The sequence below is a fragment of the Poecilia reticulata genome, linkage group LG3, assembly GCF_000633615.1.
Source record: "Poecilia reticulata strain Guanapo linkage group LG3, Guppy_female_1.0+MT, whole genome shotgun sequence".
Lineage (NCBI taxonomy): Eukaryota > Metazoa > Chordata > Actinopteri > Cyprinodontiformes > Poeciliidae > Poecilia > Poecilia reticulata.
In genome coordinates this window covers 32,578,818-32,596,724 of record NC_024333.1, presented here as the reverse complement: position 1 = coordinate 32,596,724, position 17,907 = coordinate 32,578,818, and the positions used below count along the sequence as shown (strand labels likewise).

At 39.9% G+C, this 17,907-nt stretch overlaps 1 protein-coding gene across 1 annotated transcript; it reads left to right on the top strand.

Moving 5' to 3' along the window:
• The first annotated feature begins 788 nt into the window (after positions 1–788).
• Positions 789–17,655, top strand: znf408 (zinc finger protein 408). The gene is made up of 9 exons (XM_008406057.1): positions 789–907; positions 2,468–2,717; positions 5,004–5,062; positions 6,099–6,268; positions 10,653–11,227; positions 11,648–11,857; positions 12,361–12,484; positions 14,014–14,247; positions 16,874–17,655. The coding sequence occupies exons 2-9, from the start codon at positions 2,472–2,474 to the stop codon at positions 17,383–17,385; spliced, it is 2,130 nt and encodes a 709-aa protein (XP_008404279.1). The 5' UTR covers positions 789–907; positions 2,468–2,471; the 3' UTR covers positions 17,386–17,655.
• Positions 17,656–17,907: the final 252 nt, after the last annotated feature.

Below are 17,907 nucleotides of genomic sequence, written 5' to 3'. Positions count from 1 at the left end.
AAGACCACAGTGGTGCCTGTGGTCATCGGGGCCCTCGGGGCAGTCACCCCCAAACTGGAGCAGTGGCTACAACAGATCCCAGGAACAACATCAGAGAAATTACAGAAAATCCAAGAGCTCCAATTAAAACCTGACTTTGATTTTTTGCTGCTAAATGTTGATAAAAGAAAAGTAAAACAAACAAACAAACAAACAAACATATAAAATAAGTCAAATAAAACAAACTAAAATTGTAAAAAAAAAATTACAAATATTTTTCATTCAGATATAGAAGTGATTACCTGTCAGTTTGAAATAAACTGAATGAATTACTTATTCAGATTTAAAAAGTTAAACATTTTTTGGCTAATTTACATATAATCATAAAAATGATAATAAATTTGAATCTATCTATAAAAACGACCTCTAGATGGCGACTTTGCTGCATCTGTGGCCGTTTTTATTAGTTTAATTTACTAATGTGACCAAAATAATGCGGCCGGGGAGACCTAAAAGTGCTGACATGTATATGAAACATATTTTTTTGTAAATGAACTCGTTAAAATTAAATTACTGTATTCAGAACATTACCAGTTGTATGTTATAGTATATAAACCCAATGTTGTCTTTTTTAAAATAACTTTTATGATGACAGAATCTAAATAAAATATAAAATGTGTTTAAAGTAATATATCTATATTTTTTAGAACGATAACTGACCATACATCAAGTATCAAGCAAGAACACTCATATTTGTTTGTAACGGTTGGGCGGAACTAAATAAAACAATCCATGTTTCCGACCGGACATCCGCTAATTTCTTTTTCTTTGCTGGATAAAGATAGCTTTCCCAGAGTTAATTTTAACGGAGTGAACGGTGTTTTTTAAAACAAACACTACTCGATTCAAGACACCGATCACATCTAGTGTATGTACAAAGCCATTTGTTCCTAAGCTGATATCTTAAAACCGTTTTTCGGTCTAGAATATGAGCCGGTTAGCCTAGGCTAACCAATGCTAAACTAGTATTATGTTAATTTCTATAAACTCCAACATTTAGTTTCACCGCCAGCTTTAGCGGTTCATAAAACGTTCCGATGTTTATTGAAATGATTTAATGAATAATAGAAATCATAGAACCCTTCAAAATAAAAACGAGTTTAAACGCATTCGAAATACGTTTAGCATCATGCTAACAGGTTCATTTCTGTTGGTCAGCTGTGAGTTTCTCTGAGTTACGAGCTAAACTAAAAGCAATCAACACAATAATAATGGATTATTTGTGTGTTCCGTTTTAACCCAGTGGAGGTCCATATGTGCCACAAATCAACGGATATATAAGTCATTAAAATATAACTTAAATGCGTCCATTAATGAATACATTTTAAATAATAAATAACTAATAGGGATTTTTTTTGGTCTCCCAAAATGCAAAGTAAAGTTAAGGAAAAATGTTGTTACTAGAAATATAAATTCAATACAGGACTACACATCTTAATGTGTTCCCTTATGCTTGAAATTATCTGTATTTTAGAGTAGGGGTGAAGCATATGGGTTTTTTCACAGGTAAACCACATTTCTTGATCAAAATTTCCCCACACACAAACCGATAAAGCATAAATATTTTACAGTTCAGTTTGTCTGATTAACAAATTGTTTAGGAAGTTAAAAGAAGTTTATGAAAATACAAGGGATGGAAAACAATATACAGAATGAGTTTTATTGATGGTAATATGACATCTTTGTGTTTCAGTCACATGTTTACTGACCCTTAATTTACATCTGTGCTTCAGTTTTGGCTCTCATCTTATATTTTGACAGTTAAAGTCAACATATTTAATTTGAGTTATTCACCACCGGCTCCTTTGTTGTGAGGAAGTAAATATTTGCCCAAGGATTTCAGTAGTTGACTAAAGTCTGTCATCAATAACAGTTAAATACATTTTACTGTGACAAGGCATTGAAGTTGGCAAAGCACTGGAGCCACATGCCAGAGTTTAAATTAACCAACTGAAGTTGACAATGTTCAAGTTAAATCTATTAAAGTAAGTCAAGTTTTTGTTTGTAGTTCATGTTAGTCTGGATTTTAACTAATAATAATCTTGAAAAGAGCTTAAAAAACTTTGGTTAAACTTAATTAAATTATTTTAATCATTGTAAAATGTGTTCTTATTGTTTGTTTCAAATCAGAAAAGCAGATATGATTAGGAGAGGACATGATGCATAAACTCAAGCTGTGAACTTCTTGGTTCTAAGAATAATCCAGGCAGCTCAGGTCTGATCCTCCTGACTTTGTCCCTCTGCTCTGAAGGAAAGTCTGATTAGGAATTTCACGCTTTGGTTTTCACTGAGGAGCTGAGCTTCAAAGCTGCTGAAATCCCGATAGGTGGTGATAATCTGCTCCGGTTGTTATCCTGTTCCAACGTGACAGGCTCAATCTTAGTTGAATAATAATTAAAGTCTCCGGTACGTTTATTTCCCTCCCCAGGTGAATGGCCCGTCTTCTGCCTGATCTCGCCTCCTTCCTGTCCTCGGTTCTGCCCCGCGGCTTCGCGTTGGGCCCTTCGCTGCTGCGTGAAGGCAGCGTGGGGCTTTGGTGGGTCGGTGGCCCGCTGGAGGCCGGAGCCCCGCTGGGGACGGAGGGCGACGCACAGCGGGCCCCCAGGACGCGTTCAGACCCGCTGAGCAGCTCCTCTGAAAACGGCCAATCAGGAGCTGCTTGTTCTGAGGATGAGCAGGTGAAGCTTCCTCCTCAAACATATTCAAACTGTTTCTGTCACTCAGAAATTAGCTTCAGTTGCTAATTTACTGAATTATTAAAATATCTTAAACGTTTAGTTGACGTTTTGTTTCAGGTGGAAATAAACAGTTGAATTTATTTACTCGTTTACATTTACGTGAGTAACTGTTGTAAAAAAATTTACTTCTAGGAGTATTTTTATTACTTTAATTATATTATGAAGCATTTCTCTGTTTTGGTCTCAAGTAGCTTCTTTTTTGAAGGATAATTTTCTTTACAGAGACTTAATTCATTTCATTTGTTGTTTCTGTTATTTTGTTTATTAATTTGTATATCAATCAATCAATCAATCAATAAAGTGTATTTGTGTAGCATATTTGAGCAACAAGGCATTTCAAAGTGCTTTACATGATAAAAACTCAAAAATAAAAAGTCTATTTTATAATTAACAACTTCTATGACAATTTATTGTCCAGAAAACTTTATCTTGGCAAAGTCTTATAATTATAAGAAATTTATAATAATGAAAGATAAAGGGGTAGCATGTAGAAATTAAATAGGGGGGGTCCTAGGACAGAGCCTTGTGGTTCCCCAGAGGTGATTTCTGCCCATTCTGATGAGAATTTACCTATTAAAACAAAGAAAATCATGTTCTCTTGGTAAAGTTTGAACCATTTAAGCACTGGAGCAGAGAGTCCTATCTATATGTACGCTGCATTAAGTGTCTCTTGATCCAAATACTGTCACTAATCCTGATAGTTTGACAGATTCTGCAGTAAATGTCCATAGATTAAAACCACCAGACGTGTCAGTGGTGGTTCTGTGAAGGAGCTGCTGAAAGGAGCCACTTTCCTCTGACGGATGAAGCTGGAGTTTTTACCCCTCTCCTTGAAATTTCCCTCATTCTTCAATTAATAGCCTCTGTTTCTAAACTCTGAAATCTTTGTATCTGCAGCTGACGCCCATTAAGCTGCATCACATGAAGAGATTCGGTTTCATTCAGAGCTCCTTTCATGGATGCAATCCTTCACAGATCTTCCTCATAGTGAGCATATTTTAAGGCCTATAAATAAGAGAAGTAGTGAACACTCTGTATCAAAGATGCTGGTTATTGTCTGCCTGTTAAATGGCCTGAATCCTCCATGTCTGAGTGACTTCGAGACATCAGCTACTGTCAGCCTTGAAGTTCTTCATAATGGCGTCTCGGTCTGGTGCTGGCTTGCAGAAGGAACGAACGAACTGAGAATCACCGCGCTCAATTAATCTCTGACCCCGTGGGAAGATAACGAAATTGTCCTTGTAATTTTCACCAAATGCTCTGCTGAGAAATGTACGAAGAGACGCAGCAGTGATATGTTTTCAGAGAGGCGCTATTCAAAGCACAAACGATGTGGACAGAAATTACTGCTGGTTATATTTATACTGATGCCTAATAGTCAGTATAGGTGTGAAAAGTCATTTAAGAGATTAAACGTACCAGATTTAATGTAGCAAAAGGAACATTTTTGCTACATTTTTTGCTTTGGGTCACTTTCTAAGGAAAATAATAAATGATTCTCATGGTTTGAAATCTGTTTGATTAAACTGCTGGATTTTGGTTTTAGTTGAAGTTTGAAGTAAAATGCATGGACTAATTTTTCTGCATCTCAGCTGACATCTAATTCTGGCAAGGTTGGTTCTAGAAACCGGTTTAGGATTGGATTCATGGTGTTTGATCCACTCTAATCCTACTCCAGTTTGTTTGCCTAGAAAGTCTGGTTTGTTTGTGGAGGTGTGAATGCGCAATCAAACTCTGGTCCGCATACAAACCTCGGTCTTGATTTGGTTGAAGTGAACTCTGGTGCTGTTTGAATGCATATGTGAACACCAACCGGACCGGGAACCACTCCAAAAGCAGGAAGCAGGCAGTTTCTTTCAGTGGTTCTGGGTACAGCGCCCCCACAGGTGAGGAGGGGAACAGGTTTTCTCAAAAGGTTTGACTCAATGCAGTGAGAAAGAAAACAAAGCAGCTAAAAATGTTGCCACTGTGTCCCCTGAACCAAGTTTTCTGAACTCTTAAGAACACGTCCTGGTCATTATCTGTAGAAATTCCCCTTCAGAGTAAGTATTTACTAAAAGAGATCTTTGTGGTCTGAATAACTTTTTGGGTAAATACAGCAGAGTATCATCAGCATATTGAGTAATTTTATTCAGTTTTGTCTAATAGTTGGCAAGGGCAAAGCATGTAAAACGATCTGGTCGGAGCATAAATAATAATAAATAATCATCTGTGTTGTGTTTACAGGCACTGATGGGAGGATCAACCACTCAGGAAGCTCCTGCACAAAGAGCCACATGGTTCCAGTAAGTCCACACAATAATACAGTTTCAACTCAGCTAAGTGATGCAGATTCTACTGAGAGCAAATGGTGAATGTAAAACAATTTTATTTTCTACCTACTTGGTGTCATATTTGTTGATTGTTACCAGAGATGCACCGATTCAATATGAATATCTGTATATTTAAAACAATGTAGATCTGGTATCAGTGGCAATAAGAGCAGATCTAATCAGTCTAATTCTATGCTTTGTGCTCTGAGCGACATTATGCTTAATTATTTATTTTACATTATATTTAGAATTCATAATTACATTTCTGAACCATTTGAAAGGTTTGTTACAGTTTATTTATGCATGTTTGACCAAAGTCTTTGTTTTAATTATTGCACCGACTGGACAAATTAAAGTTTAGTTGTTTTACATGTTTGATCAAGCTTGTGAAGCTGCTGGTGCGTTTAAGTGAGCTGTATTAGTGCAGAGATACCAATTTCTGTGTCAAAAAAACAACAACATGTGTTTAAAAAAACAACAGCTGTTTTTCTGAACCGGGTCGGTATCGGCTGATACTGGGCCTCCAATATCGGCGTTGAAAGTGGAAAAAAAGTGGATCGGTTCTTCTCTGATTGTTACTCCTGTCAAAGCTAACCCTAAACCTTTTGGCTCTAATTTGTTTCTCTTGAACCCCAGAATAGTGGCGACTCAACGCTTTGGCTCAGCGTTTCAGCTTGAGCTTTTTTGATGCTTCTGTTCACTTCAGACTCCAGATTTTAATTTCTAAGAATGACACATTGTGTCACTGCTGCAGTCTTCATATCATCTGAGGCGCCCTGATTAAAATCTGCCCCAGTTCTCTTCCCCACAGAGTCTAATGGGGAGCAATATAATGCACCACCATGTTCCTGTGATGAGCCACTTAGAGACATAAAATAAATATTTATCCTGATATCCATACAGCCTGCTCTTCCCATGCCATCAGCGGCCTCCTGCTGCGTTTCATTCCACGGATGCTTTGACGCAATCTGAGCTGCATTCAGTTTGTCACCGTTTGTTTTTCCCTCAGCTTTGCCTGCCAGGCGCGATGCAGGGCCCAGCAGAACGTGGCGGTGCGGTGCGCCTGCGGAGGGGTGTGTGACGACGCGTGTGTGGGTGTGTGTGTGCGTGCGTGTCAGGACATCCATCCGGGAACGGAGCTGCTGGTGTTCGATGAGGCGCCGGGAAAAGGTCAACCAGGCGAGTCCAGCGATTTCACAGCTGATTTATAACCCCGACTGGGCCTGGAACGGCTACACATTTTGCCGGACGATAAATTGTTCCAGAATTTATTGTGATTAATAACAATATTGTTGTTTTGAGACCATTTTCAAGAAGTGATGCTGATTGCAGAGTAATAATTCTTACAACAGATTCTCAATAAATAAACTTTACATTCTAAAGAACATTCAACACTGGAACTGTTTTAAATATCCAAAATAAATAAAAACTACAAAAACAACAAATAAATTAAGTATCAAGTCTTTGTAAAAAATAAAACTGTCCTTAAAAAGAAGAAGATAGTTGAGACCAAAGCAGCAGATTGAAGAGTTTTACCATCCATTCTTTGGTAGAACGAGAAAAACAATAAATCATGCACATGGAAATTATTATTTTTAACTTAATTGTTTTATTAATTAAATTAAAAACGATTAAATTAAGTTTTAGGTCAATCAGTCAGTTTGTCCTGGACTCATTTATCATGAGATGAATAAAAGTTTTTCATTCCTTCACATTACCGCTCTGTGTTTGTATCCAAGGGCCAGAAAGTTGCTCCGTTTTCGTTATAAATATGTACAAATCTTTCCGCTAATTAAAAAAAATAAAAATAAAAAAAGTTAAACTGCAGCGTTTCCATTAAATAAGACATGAAGTTAAAAACATGCAGAATAACTTTGTTCACACGGTGAGTCGTTTAAAATAATGGCAGCGACGAATGTAAACACATTAAATATATTATTGTTGTCTGTCGCAATAAGCAATAAATCAATTAATAATGTGATAGATTAAAACAAGCACAGTTATTTCCTTTTATGTTATTTATTGTTTTTCTCTTTTCTCTCTTTTACCAAAAACTGGACGACTAAAGTCTTCAGTCTGCTGCTTTGGTCTCAACTAAACTTTATTTTGAAGGACAGTTTTGTTTACAGAGACTTCATTGTGTTTGTTGTTTATTTATTTTGGGTGTTTAAGATGTTCCAGCGTTAAATGTTTATTAGAATTGAAAGTTTATTAATCTTTGCGGTGTATTACCTGAAAATCGCCTCAAAACAACAAAATTATCATTTATCGTAAAAAAAAAAAAAAAAAAAGGTTTTTATCATGACAGACTTTTTCTGTGAGAAATATTTATCATTAAAGTCTTTTGTGTACGCAGAGTGAGCTGTACTTCATATTTTTAAACGATGTATTTGGTTTTAAAGAGAAACATTTAAAGTTGACCATCTGGTCGCTTCGCTTCTGAAGTTGTTTCAGTAAAGTTTTTAGTGCATTTTCAATCTTTAACACCCTCAAAAAATTAATTCACACAGAGATTTTCAACACGGGCTGCACAGTGGCGCAGTTGGTAGAGCTGTTGCCTTGCAGCAAGAAGGTTCTGGGTTCGATTCCCGGCCCCGGTCTTTCTGCATGGAGTCTCCATGTTCTCCCTGTGCATGGTGGGTTTTCTCCGGTTACTCCGGTTTCCTCCCACAGTCCAAAAACATGACTGTCAGGTTAATTGGCCTCTCCAAATTGCCCCTAGGTGTGAGTGTGTGTGCATGGTTGTGTGTCCTGTGTGTCTCTGTGTTGCCCTGCGACAGACTGGCGACCTGTCCAGGTGACCCCACCTCTCGCCCGGCACGTTAGCTGGAGAGGAACCAGCACCTCCTGACCCCATTAAGGGACAAGGGTGCAAGAAAATGGATGGATGGATTTTCAACACCACTGGATGCTCAATGATAGAAATATTAACATTTAAAATCAGTTTGCTAGTCAGCAGGATTAAACACGAAACGAAGATGAAATCTGGTGATAAACGATAGTCAGGAGGAATAATATGATTATCAGATGAATGAAAACTCAAGCAAGAGAACAAAACCATTAGGGCGCGTTTGTCATGTTAGAATTGGACGCTCTCCAGCTCTGATAATCCTTTATTGTTTCTGCTTGGCGGAGCTTTTAAGTGCTGCAATTGATGCGCCGATGAGGAGGAAGAGCCCTGCAGCAGCGCGCAGTGGATGTCTTATTAAACCGCCGTCCCTCTCGTAACACGCTGATTCAGACAGATTGGGACTGTAGATCTGAAAAGTGTCTTTAAAAACAATTAGAAATACTAAATTAAAGACAAGAAGATAGGCGGCGGATGGCTGCAGGGAAGTCATGTTGGATTTGAAGAGAGAGAAGAAAAGTGGAGGGAATAATAATAATAACCTGGTGATGAAATGAGCTTTGAAATGATGAAAGAATGAAAAGAAGAAATGAAACTGAATGCAAACATTAGAAATCCGTTCTTAATACATCTGCATACAAAATAAACATTTTATTAGATGAGAGGGTTGAAACATAATTTAATTCACAGAAGCAATAAGTTTTCCTAATTAACCAATTATTAAACTAGCAGTTTAATAAGTTAATTGGCGGCTCTGTTTGTTGTTTTGGCAGGAAAATCACCAGGAAGAAATGAATAAAATGTCCCCTGCAAAAGTATTCAGACCCGCTGAAATCATTTTGTTACGTTACAGCCATAAACATTAATCTGTTTTATTGTGATGTTGTATTGCAGACAACAAGAGGTGAGATGAAGTAAAATAACTTTTAGTTTTGAACTCCACAAATCTGACCTTTATGGATAAACATATGGAAGATGGTTTCCTACTCACAGGAAACAAAAATGTACTTTTTAACCTGCAGTGGAATCTGAATACAAGTTTAATATCAAGAACAGTTTTTATGTGGCCTTGATTCTCTTCCATACATTTTGACGTTTCTCAGTGGATTCACCCGTTTCAAAAATGTCAGTAAAAGTGCCAAAAACACTGTTAATACACAGCGTTATGCTCCAACGAAACCTTTGCACCTTTCTCCCTGCAATACATTGGATTCGCTGCTCCGTCTTCACTGATGTAGCAGAAAGTCAGACGTAGAACAACAAAGAAAACAGCCTGAAGCTGCAAAGAGCGGAGCGTCCTTGAAAAACAAGGAGGAGGAAAATATGTCCTTGAGACTTTCATTCATTTTTAATTTGTCAGAATTGGTTAGGAGTCTCAGGGCTGCACAGTGGTGCAGTAGGTAGAGCTGTTGCCTGGCAGGAAGAAGGTTCTGGGTTCGATTCCCGGTCTTTCTGCATGGAGTCTCCATGTTCTCCCTGTGCATGGTGGGTTTTCTCCGGTTTCCTCCCACAGTCCAAAAACATGACTGTCAGGTTAATTGGTCTCTCCAAATTGCCCCTAGGTGTGAGTGTGTGTGTGCATGGTTGTGTGTCCTGTGTGTCTCTGTGTTGCCCTGCGACAGACTGGTGACCTGTCCAGGTGACCTGTCCAGGTGACCCCGCCTCTCGCCCRGTACACTAGCTGGAGAGGCAGCAGCACCTCCTGACCCCACTGAGGGACAAGGGTGTTAGAAAATGGATGGGTGGGTTAGGAGTCTCCTAGTGAGGAAATGTCCTGTTGTAACAGGAAGCTGGTCTTCAAAATGAGAAACGTTTGACAATGGAAATCAGTGAATTATTTAATAGATCTTGCAGAAATATTGAAAAAATAATTACAGCTCATATAAAGTGTTGACTCATTTATACAATGTACAATAGTTAACCATTTCAGTTATGAGTATGTTGCTCCTACATGGCTTCTCCTTATAAAACCTGACTTCTGTTCAGCTTTTATGACAGTTAATGTGAATTTAAATTGTTCTTTAACTGAGCAAAGAAAAAACTTTGGAGTCTTAAGACTCAGTCAAGTTTTGAATATCTGGCGTTTATATCAGTCCTGCTAGAAAAATTCAATTAAACGGTTAAAAATGTGTTGGTTTGAATTCAAAGCAATCTGAAAAGAATCTGTATTTCTGCATGTTTTCTGCATATTTTCCTTGTATCAATCAAGTTCAATGAAGTTTATTTATATTGCACATTTCAGTAACAATGCAGGTCAAAGTGCTTTACATCAGTAAAACATAGAAAAAGCGTCAGAAACTCATAATCACCTGTTGTGAAACCAGTAACAGGCAGTACATTTTGTCGAGAGCCTTCGTCAAATCATCAATACATTTCATATATCCTGATCAATGTTTCAGTTATTATTAATCAAAATCAACTGCAACCAGGTGGGTTTTAGTCCAGATTTAAAGGAACTCAGTGTTTCACCTGTTTTGCATTTTCCTAGAAGTTTGTTCCAGATTTGTGGTGCATAGAAGCTGAATGCTGCTTCTCTGTGTTTGGTTCTGGTTCTGGATCCAGAGCAGAACCAGAACCAGAACCTGAGAAGGTTGATTCATCAACAGCAGATCTATAATGTATTTTGTTGCTAAGCTGTTCAGTGAACAGAAGTATTTTAAAGTCTATTCTCTGTAAAATGTTTTGTAAATGACTAATGTCTTGTTTGTTGGATAGATACGAATCTGAAGCAGGATCCAGAGAGCAACAAAATAAAGACTCTGGGAGAGGAAAAGCTCAAAGAGAAGAAGAAAACTCTGCAGGATGAGGAAGAGCATCGCAGACGGACCCCCAGTGTCATCAATCCTCGTCCTTCCCCTCAGAGGAGGACGAGGAAGAGGAAAACCGTCCCATGTGAGCCGAACTCAGACCGTGAGAAAGAGCAGGACAGGTTGACAGACAAACCAAACCTTCCTGTTCCTCCACCCGTTCGCTCCAGCTCCCGTCTGGCTGCTAAACCGCGGCGGTTTCACTGCATGTCCGCCGGATCCAAGCGCCATCCTGCGTCCGACTCATCCAAACCGACCAAGGGACAAAGCAAAGACTCGGCCGAGGCGCCCGAGGTTTCCTCGGCCGCCGGGTGGCAGCCAGAGGTCAGAGAGAGACGGTACCGGTGCTCCAGCTGCGGGAAAAGGTTCTACCAGCTCGGTCACCTCCGGAAGCACCAGTTCAGCCACACAGATGAGAAACCCTTCCGCTGTCGAGACTGTGGGAAAAACTATACCTCATCGGAAAGTTTCAGAGCCCATCAGGTAACAGACACAGAAATTATGTCTGTTTTATTCGTAAGTTTAAATGAAACTTAAGGAAAATTAGATTTAGCTTCCTGCTGCTTTGAAGCAAAAGAAAACAAAACCGACATCACTCCGCTGTGTTAAATTAACACCCCGTCATTTGTTTACACAAATGTTATATTTTCCTGTATTTCTCATTTGATTGTTTTTTGTTCTCTTGCCATTTGCTTAATAAAGTTTCTTTAAATAAAGTCAAACAGGAATGTAAGGAGTGAAAATGGACAAGGCAGCTCTACCAGTAATAAAAGACTGGATGAAATATGTGATTCTGAAAGAAAACAATCTATAGTTTTCCTCTACAGTAGTTTTCCTCTGGATGATTCTCTGTTGTCGTGTTGGAGAACAGAAGAGGTGCTAAGACAAGTGATTTGTTTCTAGTTGAGTCACAGAGGCGAGCGGCCATTTTCCTGTCCTCACTGTGAAAAGACGTACGGCCTGAAGCGGGACCTGAAGGAGCACCTGGTCCTGCACACCGGAGAGAAACCCTACACCTGTGAGAACTGTGGGAAATCCTTCGCACGACGGCCCTCACTGCGCGTCCACCGCCTGCTGCACTGCAGCAGGAAGGTCTACATGCTGTCGCCGAAGGTAGCACCAATCAGGATGGTTTCACCTGCTGCATTTCCATCACAAATATGCACAAACCTTTGTCTATATTCTGCTAATGCAATTTCTTTATTGTATTATTATTTAGTTCAATTAAATAAGAAATCAATTTAAAATCACGTGAATTAAAATAATTAAATATCATGACAGCTGCACATTGTCTAACAAAAAGACATAATCCTGCTACTGTCTTCTTCATCGTTTCCACCAGAAACATCCAACTGTTGATCATGTGACTCGTGTGATGCGAAAAAGTGTTTTCATTGCAGCTTTGTGTCTCCAGTGGAAAAACCACCAAAAACTAGAGAAAATTTTTTTTTCATTTTAGATAATTTATTTTTGCAATTTGAATTTGTGAAATCCTACGGATACATTTAAAAGCAGCTACTGACGCCTCTCCTGTTCTGTTCAAATTAATTTGAATCCCAGCTTGTTTGTTCCCAACCCAACCAGCCTCCTGACCCATTTTGTCTCCTCTCTCCCAGGTGCAGTGCTCCGTCTGCTCCAAGCAGCTGGCCAACCCCAGTTCCCTGAGGAACCACATGAAGCTGCACACCGGGGAGAAGCCGCACATCTGCCAGCACTGCGGGAAGCGCTTCAGTCAGAAAGGTAACGCCGGCTGCGCAGGTGTGATGCTGCAGCTGCGGTCGGCTCTGATCGCCTCCGTGTCTCTGATGTCTGGGCCGGATAAAAGCTCTGAACGAGGAGAAACCAACCATTTGATGAAAAACACTGAAAAACATTCAAATAGTTAATGTTTGATTTAGATACAAGATTTCACAGACAGGAAATGTTTCTGATTAATAAAGTTCCGGGTCTGGAAAAGTACAGTAAGAAACCAGATTAACTACAAACAACATCCGTCCGTCCGTTTTAAAGTAGTTTTGTACAATAGGATATTTCTTTAATTAAAATCTATTTTCCACTGATCAAGCAGCTTTTTGTTGAAGGCTGTAGATGTTTGTTTTTTGATGAGCAGACAGCAGCGCTGAGACTTTCCTGGAATAATGTGTGTGTAATTAGCTGCTGACCTCCACATGCACCTCATTTTAACGTGTGATGAATCATCCCAGCTCATTTTCTGTCCGATCAGAACAATTGAACTGATAAGTCTAGACAGTCAGCTCCTTTTTAAAAACCCCCTCACAAAGGTGTGATAATTTCTGCTCTCAGCTCTTAACTCACAGAAATAGTTTTTTTTTTTAAAAAGAACGACTTGGCAGATATTCTTAGCCTTCAGTGCAGATATTTGTTGACCTCCTGACTCTTCTCTGCCTGAATTATTGCTGGATTTTCGCTCCTTTTTTTTTTTTTTATGTTAAACAAGAGAAGCAAAAGGAGGACATGATTGAGGTTACCAAGTGACGTTGCCATGGAGACCGAAGGACTCTTTGGAAAAGAAATGCTTTTAGTGTGAAATCTGATTTCTCGCTTGGAGATGGATTAGTGAAGGTTTGTTTTGGTGCCAAATTAGCGACTTTACTGATTTCTCTGATGGTTTTCTAAATTTTCTGGTGACCTTTTAAATTAGGCAGCCAAACTTAACTACCATAAATATGGGAGACTTTATCACAATGCTGTTGTAGATGGAAAAAAGGAGTAAAATTCCGAGATAAAAGTCAGAAATTTCCGGGGCTTTTACTAGAAAATTTCTGATTTTTTTTCTCTGAAATTTTTGAATTTTTAAATTCAGAGATTAAAAAAATAGTGTTGAATTGGGAGCGTTTTTACTCAAAAAGATCAGGGCCAAATTCACAAAGAATCCTAGCCAAAAGTTACTGCTAGTGACAATTCCTAAAATTTCTGAAATTCTAAGATTTTTCTTAGAAAATGTTCAATTAAACTTTAATTTAGTTTTAAATTTTTATATATATATTTTTGCCCACAAGATCTCTGTTGTTGATAATTTTGGCTCATGTTACAAGAAGTTTGGACATCCCTGCTTTATCCGGATTCAGTTATCATCAAGTGGAAACTTGGACCAAACAGTTTTTACTTTTTTAGTTTCAGAGGAAACTTCCTGCCGTCTCCCGTCCATCATGGAGACAGCACTGATTACTGGTTTTTTGGAGGCTAATTTGTTTCACATTGTTGGACAGATGCCTCTTCATTCCTGCCTTCCTGTCTGTCGGCCTCAGGGAACCTGGAGAGCCATCTGAGGGTTCACAGCGGGGAGAAACCGTTCCACTGCCCTGAGTGCCTGCAGACTTTCACTCAGAAGTCGGATCTCCAGCGTCACATGTTCACCCACACTGAGGGAGGGTTTCTTTGTAGCTACTGTGGGAAATCTCTGAGGGACCCCCACAGTCTGAGGTACCACGAGCGGCTGCACACCGGAGAGAGACCCCATCGCTGCTCAATCTGTGGCAAAGGTGAAGATGTCACTCTGAACACGATCAAACAAATTCTGCATGCAGACAAAAATCATCTCATATCTTCTTCCTTGTTTTTCTGAGGCCAGATTGATTTTCCTTCCTCTTTCAGAAAGAACAGTTTTTTTATTTTTTTATTCTGGTTGTCATGACTCCAAACTAAAAGTAAAGAGAGTTTCAAGCTTTTGAAAAAAATAAGAGATTTCCAACAGAAGCTAAAAAACGATCCACATTGTTGCTGTAGCTTCATTGTTGAGGTGAATATTGATTATCAGCAGGAATCTTTGAAGATCTAGGAGTTTAAGATGACATGAATCCAGCAAAAGAACATTTAAATGTGTCGCCCTATCAGACGCCTCTGATGAATTTAAACCTTCAGTTAATGTTCATCCTGCATCCATCATCTGTTTCCACCCAGCCTGAAACACAGCAGCCAGGAGGATGAATAGTTTTGAGCTCAACTGCATTTCAGTTTTAATACTGAGGATTAACAGTGGATTAACACACTCCTGCTAATCTGCTAATCCATTAACAGCAAAACTAATTTATCGTTTAGCGCTTTTGCTAACTTTGCTAACATTTGTCGCGCTTAGCTTCCCTGCAATATTTTTAAAAATCCAAAAGCTAATTTACATCATTGCACCGTTCCAGACAGTGGTGGGCACATTTCTGCTAATCCACTAATAGCAGCCATTTTTTGTGTAGCGCTTTTGCTAACTTTGAAAAAGAACACTTAGCTCCCCCAAATAATTTTTTTCCAGATAAATGCTAAACCACAAGTTTACTTGATTGTTTTGTAAACTTTCAGTTGAATAAAGTTCAACATCTGTCTTGAAGTTTTGGTTATCGGCATTTATGTTCATGCTCTTATTTTGAAGTGATTGTTTACGCAGCAGTTCCGCTTCCTCTCCCTGTGGTTTATTTTTAATTTTTTTCAAATTGCACGCCACACTTTCCAGATTTTTCTTTGTAAAAAAAAAAGTTAAAACCACGAATCATTCTTAAGACAACGCTGTAGTTCAATCACATAACCAATAAAATACGATGAAGATTGTGGTTGAAACGTGACGAAATGTACTCAGTGGCGCCCTCTGCAGGTTGTTCTGTGTCATTTAGATTAGTTTTATTACCAAACCATTTGTTTTTGGTTTTCATGACTGCAGGCCTCAGGTTGACGTTTGCACACAGACAACTAGATTTATAAGCACAAAAATATTGTGCTTATAAAAAATGTGTGAAAAGAAAACATGTGAACGACCTTCAGAAAGTTTGCAGCACTACTGATCAGCACTGATTTAGCGTAAAATACAAAGAAATTAGATGCAACTTGAAACTTCCTCACTGTTATTTATTGTAAAGATGTTATGTAGTCTATATCTTAGAGCTTTCAGAGACATTTGCATACATTTTATACCTCAAATTTGTCCTTTCATCACGGAGTTAGAGGAGTTTCAGGGCGGAAAAACTGCAGCTGAGGCGAAGCAGCGATACATGAGTTGATGATAAAGCCAGTTGGGGGCGTGAAGCACAAACCGGCACAATTCCCCGACCTCTTCCTCCTCCAAGCAAGCGCAGCCGTTTATCTCGCCCAGCAGGCTGCAGACGCTCTGTCCTGCATGCATGATTGGAAAGCACAAGCTGCTGATGACGCCGCACATGTTCACAGATTCTGTTCATCAAACGGTCATCAGTAAAAGAAAAACTTGTCTGCTGACTTCACTGGTTTCATTAACAATAAAGTCGGAAGCAAACAAGATATTTTCTGCCTAACGTGCAGAAAAAGCTGGAGAAAATAGATATTTCTGGTCGACTGTGGAGAAATATATATATTTGCTTTTCTTTCCCTCATACGTGCGTTTTTGTCAGTGACGATATCAAGCAATCAAATAAGAATATTGTCCTGTTCAGTATTAGCTGCTGTAGCTAGTAAAAGAAATAAATGGATGAGAAAATGCTTGTAGAGAACAAATCAGTTCCTTTTTTAATAAGATTTTATTACTTAAATACTGGGCTGCGCAGTGGCGCAGTTGGTAGAGATGTTGCCTTGCAGCAAGGAGGTTCTGGGTTCGATTCCCGGTCTTTCTGCATGGAGTCTACATGTTCTCCCTGTGCATGGTGGGCTTTCTCCAGGTACTCCGGTTTCCTCCCACAGTCCAGAAACATGACTGTTAGGTTAATTGGCCTCTCCAAATTGGTGTGAGTGTGTGTGTGCATGGTTGTGTGTCTCTGTGTTGCTCTGCGACAGACTGGCGACCTGTCCAGGTGACCCCKCCYCTCACCCGGCACGTTAGCTGGAGAGGAACCAGCACCTCCTGACCCCACTGAGGGACCAGGGTGCAAAGAAGATGGATGGATACTAAATGATTCAAACAGCAATTTTAGTCTCAAGCTTGAGGTTTAAAAAAAACTTTTCAAGTGCAGAAAACATGAGAAATAACATATTAAACATTTAAAAATTATTAAGGCATTGAGGAATTAGTAAACATTGTCTTTTATATTAAACTAAATTTATTAAGATTAGGTTAGACTAACCAGTTAATCAGTTAATCAAATATTAAAATAATTGTTAGTTGTGGTTCTACATGGCAACAACTTTTTCACCCCACTGCGTTTGTTTCCTCCTCAGGCTACACCATGGCGACCAAACTGAGGAGACACATGAGGTCTTCCCACCTGAAGGAGAAACCGTACAGTTGCTCCTGCGGCGCCTCGTACACCTTGAAGCAGAGTCTGCTTCGGCACGAGGCTCAGCACCGGCCCAAGACAGAGGAACCGAGCAAAGCAGGTCCAGAGGAACCGGTGGCTTCGGGCTGCGGCCACCTGAAACCGGCCCGAGGAAGACCGAGGAAGACTGGGCTTCATCTGGAGACCAGAGGAAAGGATGAGGCACGGGAAAAAGATGAGAACATGGTGAAAACATCAGAGGCTGCAGGCGACGTCCAGCACACCGTCATTTACGTCCACACAGACGAGCTGCCTGCAGGGACGCAGCCGGAGCTGGTGGAGGTGGTGCTGCCTGACGGCGCGGAGCAATGCATTCTGGTCCAGGGGCAGCAGCAGCTGGGGGAGCTGCTGATCCTGCAGGAGCCGGACGGACTCTGCAGCGTGGCGGAGACCGTGGAGATAGACACGGTTTAACCCGAAGCCGACGATCAATCAGGTGATTGATTAATGAGATCCACCTTCCATCAGCCGACCTCGTCTGCATTTAAACTCGCTTATTAGGGAAAATTGTCTTTGAACAACCTTCGTACAACAGATGTGAATGAATTAAAGCCGATTAACTGCTGATAATTCTCAAAAATACTCACAGTTTTCATTAGCCAATGGAACCATCCATTTTCTTTACACCCTTGTCCCTCAGTGGGGTCAGGAGGTGCTGGTGCCTCCAGCTAACATTCTGGGCGAGAGGCGGGGTCACCTGGACAGGTCGCCAGTCTGTCGCAGGGCAACACAGAGACACACAGGACAAACAACCACACACACTCACACCTAGGGAGAATTTGGAGAGGCCAATTAACCTGACAGTCATGTTTTTAGACTGTGGGAGGAAACCGGACAGAACCCAGAGAAAACCCACCATGCACAGGGAGAACATGCAAACCTCATGCAGAAAGACTGGGACCGGGAATCGAACCCAGAACCTTCTTGCTGCAAGGC

What these genes read in the sequence shown, in the direction of transcription:
- znf408 (XM_008406057.1), top strand. Translation starts at nt 2,472, where the DNA reads ATGGCCCGTCTTCTGCCTGATCTCGCCTCCTTCCTGTCCTCGGTTCTG. An exon ending in GCCGGGAAAAGGTCAACCAG is followed by an intron (nt 6,269 to 10,652) that starts GCGAGTCCAGCG and finishes TTTGTTGGATAG; the next exon opens with ATACGAATCTGAAGCAGGAT. An exon ending in AAAGTTTCAGAGCCCATCAG is followed by an intron (nt 11,228 to 11,647) that starts GTAACAGACACA and finishes ATTTGTTTCTAG; the next exon opens with TTGAGTCACAGAGGCGAGCG.